Source organism: Penaeus chinensis, chromosome 3, assembly GCF_019202785.1.
Source record: "Penaeus chinensis breed Huanghai No. 1 chromosome 3, ASM1920278v2, whole genome shotgun sequence".
In the NCBI taxonomy this organism is placed as follows: domain Eukaryota; kingdom Metazoa; phylum Arthropoda; class Malacostraca; order Decapoda; family Penaeidae; genus Penaeus; species Penaeus chinensis.
In genome coordinates, this window is record NC_061821.1 from 24,502,558 (window position 1) to 24,507,557 (window position 5,000).

The 5,000-nt window shown below is 36.0% G+C and overlaps 1 protein-coding gene across 4 annotated transcripts in view; it reads right to left on the reverse strand.

Annotated features, from left to right (window-relative positions):
• LOC125039015 (alpha-tubulin N-acetyltransferase-like) overlaps window positions 1–5,000 on the reverse strand; it is a 30,841-nt gene that overhangs the window by 1,636 nt on the left and 24,205 nt on the right. For all 4 annotated transcript variants that reach the window (XM_047632756.1, XM_047632744.1, XM_047632748.1 and 1 more), the window contains one exon: window positions 1–3,201. This exon is cut by the window's left edge and continues 1,636 nt beyond it. In XM_047632756.1, the coding sequence (XP_047488712.1) occupies window positions 3,047–3,201 (155 nt within the window). In that variant the 3' untranslated portion in view covers window positions 1–3,046. The remainder of the gene's footprint in view (window positions 3,202–5,000) is intronic.

The following is a 5,000-nucleotide window of genomic DNA, read 5'->3' on the forward strand; positions in this document are numbered from 1 at the left end:
GATACCCACTGCATCTTCTAGAAATTATAGGAAGATCAGGACTGTGAATGTGTACATTACATGGATAGATATTAAATAAATACTAAAAAACATGTATAGGCATTCAAAAAGGAATAAATATGAATAAAACGTAGCTAATGAAATTGTCAATTCTCCAAAATAACCTCTTCAGAGAATATGAAAAGAAAATATTGCCTACAACTATTATGGTGAAGGTGAATAAATGGGAAATTGTGGTTTTCAATGTTATTGAAAGAAAAACAACTTTTTCCTGCAAACAGGTAAAGTAAGAATTATCTGCCTTAAATATCATAAACATAGAATTATAGATAGTATATGTAAAATCCATATCTCCTGTGTGGCTAGTATGGGATAAATTTACAGAGAAGTAACAGAGAAGATCAAAACTGCACTTGAACTCTATCAATGAAATGCCTGAAAGGTAAGCTTACATTTATAGTCATTGGAGTGCAGAAAATGTTTTTCTTAAATATTGTACATATAACAATTGCAGAAACTGTAATTAATAATGGGTTGCCTTCGAGATTCTGTGCTACTATAAGGTTCAAGAAATGAAGTGTAAGATTCTGAAGAGAGACTGGTTGTGAGTTAACCATATTTCTGCACCAGATGTAATCAGTACAAAATCATGTGAATGAGATACAAAATGTTTTTACAAAATAATAAATAGCCAATCAATGGCAACTACAGAAATATTACCTATTATCTGTAAATGCAGATGATTCACATAACATTCTACATTATATGCTCAAACACTGCATATCATCAATATACAAAATATCTGTGAATGAAATCTAAAATTAGATGCTATGAAGGAATGTACACATCATCATCACATTTCCATATGATAAACATCAGATCACAAAAAAGCACGAGTACCCTTAACTTACACATATATGAAAAGGCCTTCCTGGTCTGCGGGTACAACTAACTCTAGCAGTATTAATTACAATCAATGTATCTGTAATCTCCAATCATCACTAACTAATGGTGATCTTATATGATAAATGATGGTGCTGAAACTTGGCGATAATCTAGTCAGCTGCTAAATTTACGTTCTTTTTTTTTTTTTTGAGTTTGTATGTGAATTCTTTGTAAGGCAGAGCCTGGAGGTTTCCAGTTCATTAAAGATGCGCCTACTTGATGCTACTTAATGGTAGAAAATGTGCAAATTTAAGGCAAGTTATTTCTGTATTCACTTTAATCTAATCCCATTGTCAACATAACTAAACTGATGTTTTCTTTTATTTATCAGAGGCAACCCAATATAATAAATCAACAAAACCAAAGAAAATTAAACAAAAAATTTAAAAACTGTTCCTTGCACACTATTGGAATGACTGAAAACATTCATGCCACAGTTGGGTACACATTACATTTAGCTGTAGCACAGAATTACTCAATCTATCAATTTACTAGTATCTGAACATGGCAGTTATTTTGGACAGTGTCATTATCTTGGGCACAATATAAGAGCTGAGGTGGTGTGTCTTTTTCCCCACCTGAAGACCCTATTTAAACAAAGACATGCAAATGCATTCATGTATCGATAACCAATGTTACTGGTTGGGTATAAGTGGTATAGAACTTTCTAACAATAAACTGTTTAAGTTAGAAAGGAAACACACCATATATTCATGTCCCATGACGAAATGACACACTAGCAATATGTTGGATGTAGTTCTAGAGTACTATTTAGAATAAACACCAAGATCTTAGGTTGCCTCTTTGTCTCATATAAAATGCAAGGACCATATCAGCTGGATACCTCTTCCTGTTCACAAGCCCACTACTTGCTACTGCAATATACCATACAATACATCAGTTGTGGGGACCCTGTTCTAAGTAGCTGTCATTACCAATGCTCCATCTCATCTAGGCACTGTGCTTTAATCTTGAATTCCATTACTTGAAGCAGAACTATCTTTGGTAGCTATTCCTTGAGAGCCAGTCAAAGGCAGGGTAAATGTTTACTAGGTACTTAAAATCTTTCAATATACAGCTGCAAAAGCATGCTAAAGAATCATATAAATATTAGTGTACTAAGTAAAGCTTGAAGTCAGTACAAACTGCACTTTGCCATCATATAATACTGATTCTCCTGACAAGCTAGCTGTCTCCAGAATAGGTTTTCTTGGATGCAGACTGAGGCTTTCATCACTCTCCATAGTCAGACCTCTAACATAAAAAGTTAAGCTTTTACAAATACCGTTCAGTAAATACTATTTTAAGAAAAGAAAAAGGGCTTTTCAATATGCATCATATGAACCTTCTACATATCAATAAAACAAGAATGAAAGATTAAATACATTATGATGTACTTTAACCTCACAACCTGGATTTTTCCCAATCATTCCGATTAAAAAATGCTACCTTTAATTCCTATTTTTCATTACATGTAATGATCCTAAATCCTTAGCACTGGGCTACTAAAACGAAATTTCTCATGCAAATTAAATGAGTAAATATCATAAAATGATAATATACACCAAATTAGGAATAAAAAAATAAATACAATCAACAGGGAGGAAATCTATCCAAATCACAAATAATGACCCAATTCACTGCAACTCAAGTACACCTACTTTACATGAACAAATAAGTAGGCCGGAATGTAGACTCCTGCCTCTAAGGGGAGGCCTTTCAGCTGTCTCAACCAGTGATTAGGAATGCTTTGTAAATCTGGCATAGATGTTTCCTGATGGTAGCTGCGCGCCTCTCTCTCGCCTTGTGGTATGGTCACCAAAGAGTACATCACACACACACCAAGTCCACAGAAGAGGATGGTATATGGGTGCCACCAAGATCCCGCTTGTACATACACATACAAAACAGCCAGGCAAACTTCGCATGCCAGGACCCCAAGACTAGCAGGTTCTGGCAGGGGTTCCTCCTGGCTTCTTCTATGAGGCTATGGGTCTTGTGGGACAGGGATGGAGCCTCTCTGTTGGCTGGCAGTGGCGGGAGATAATTCTTTGGGGTGGGGGGCGGTGAGGGGTGTGGGCAGGGGTGTGGGTCAGGAGGATTACCACAGTGCATGATGGTGGAACTTCAGGTGGCCATGGACCGACTCATCTTCCCGCAGAACACCGGCCATGGTGGAGCCCTTTGGGGAGAGGACCCGGTCACCCACAGACCCTGGTGATCGGGTCACGCTCTCACTCCACTGGTTTGTTTTGCCTAGTGGGAGAGGAAACATGGCTGAGTTAATGTAAAGCAACTTTATCAGGGGAAAGAGGGGGGGAGTAGATACACAGATAAATTGAGAGAATGAGAGAGAGAGAGAGACAGAGAGAGAGAGAGAGAGAGAGAGAGAGAGAGAGAGAGAGAGAGAGAGAGAAAGGGGGGGGGGGAGAACAAAATACACAGAGTAACACATTACAAGTTCTGATATGATATTCACATCAAATTAGTTTATTGGTCATCTAATACAAAAGATATATAGCAATCACTTGACAAGCCATGGAAGCAGTCTCCTCTTTATCTCTGAAGAAAAATAAAACTAAAGATTTATAACATTAGTAATTCCCTTATTATTATTAATATCTTGGTACTTCATGCTGCAGTTTACATCTATCTGTTAGATGTTCTACAAAAGCTGTCTCTATTACACAAAAGCACATATGCCGGTTTTATGCTACTGCAAAAATATGTGGACAACTTCTCATTTACAAAAGACATTTTGTCCTTTCACCAATGACTGTCGGCCTAAATTACTATATTGAAAGATTCCATTTTCACACTTTATTCATTCATAAATATCCTTCAGATCTATATTATTGTCAATACTGAGAATGATGTAAAAAGGTGACGCTAACACAATAACAAAATTGTAAACATCTTAAAAGTCCATGAACATTTAACAGTTAAACAAATATCATACAAAGAATAGAGTGAAGAGTGGATTGAATAAGCAGGTTCATTAATAAATATCTTGGTTCCTATGGTATATCTTCATAGCAACAATAATCACACAAAAGGTCCGGTAACAAAATCAAGATGCTCCTTTCAATCTCTGATTACTGCATGCCAGGCAGACACAAAAGTAAACAACACTGGAAGCTGCAAATAAGAATGTACTGAAGGAAAAATATTTATTAATTAATCACAAATAAATAAACAACAAAGTAAACTGGTAAGTTTGTTCATATAACCTGTTTTAGGCTGTTAATTGAACTTTAGGCGGAGCAAACACATCCTGCTTAAGTTTCCCCTATTGATACTATTAGTATGAGCATCCTTTGCAAAGTTATGCCACATGCCACAATTACAGATAATTTACTCACCTCTTTCACTCCTAAACACACACACACACACACACACACACACACACACACACACACACACACACACACACACACACACACAAACACACATACACACACACAAAAAATAAAAAATAAAAATCTCTCTCTCTCTCCCTCACCCACGCACGCACGCACGCACGCACGCACGCACGCAAGCACTCACAAGAATCATGCATGAATCACACACATACAAAAAGATAAAAAATAAATAAAAGTATTCAAATAAATACATAAAATAAAGATATTGAAAGGAGAGATTTCCATCAAAGGTGAGGAAAAAAAAAAAAAAAAAAAAAAAAAAAAAAAAAAAAAAAAAAAATCCAGGGCACAGTTATTTCGAGGCTATTATTCTTTATCTAGAAAATTAGAATTGTTGCTTCTAAATTTTTTCTTTAATCAAAACCCTAAATTTCTGGATCTTGAAAATTTAGCTGGGCTATTTGGAGCGAGCTGATTTCTGTGGACTTAAAACTTTGTGCCCCTATTTTTCTTCACCAATGAGTCCCATCAGTCAAACAGACTAAGTTCAGCCCTGAGGGAAACTCTCCCAATACAGAAGACTTTAGAGTAATTCTTTGCTGACTTTATCTAATCGCACAAGACTCTCAAAGACATACGGTATTTCTTTCTTTCAATTTCTTTTTCCTTCTTTTCTTTTTAATACTGACTGCA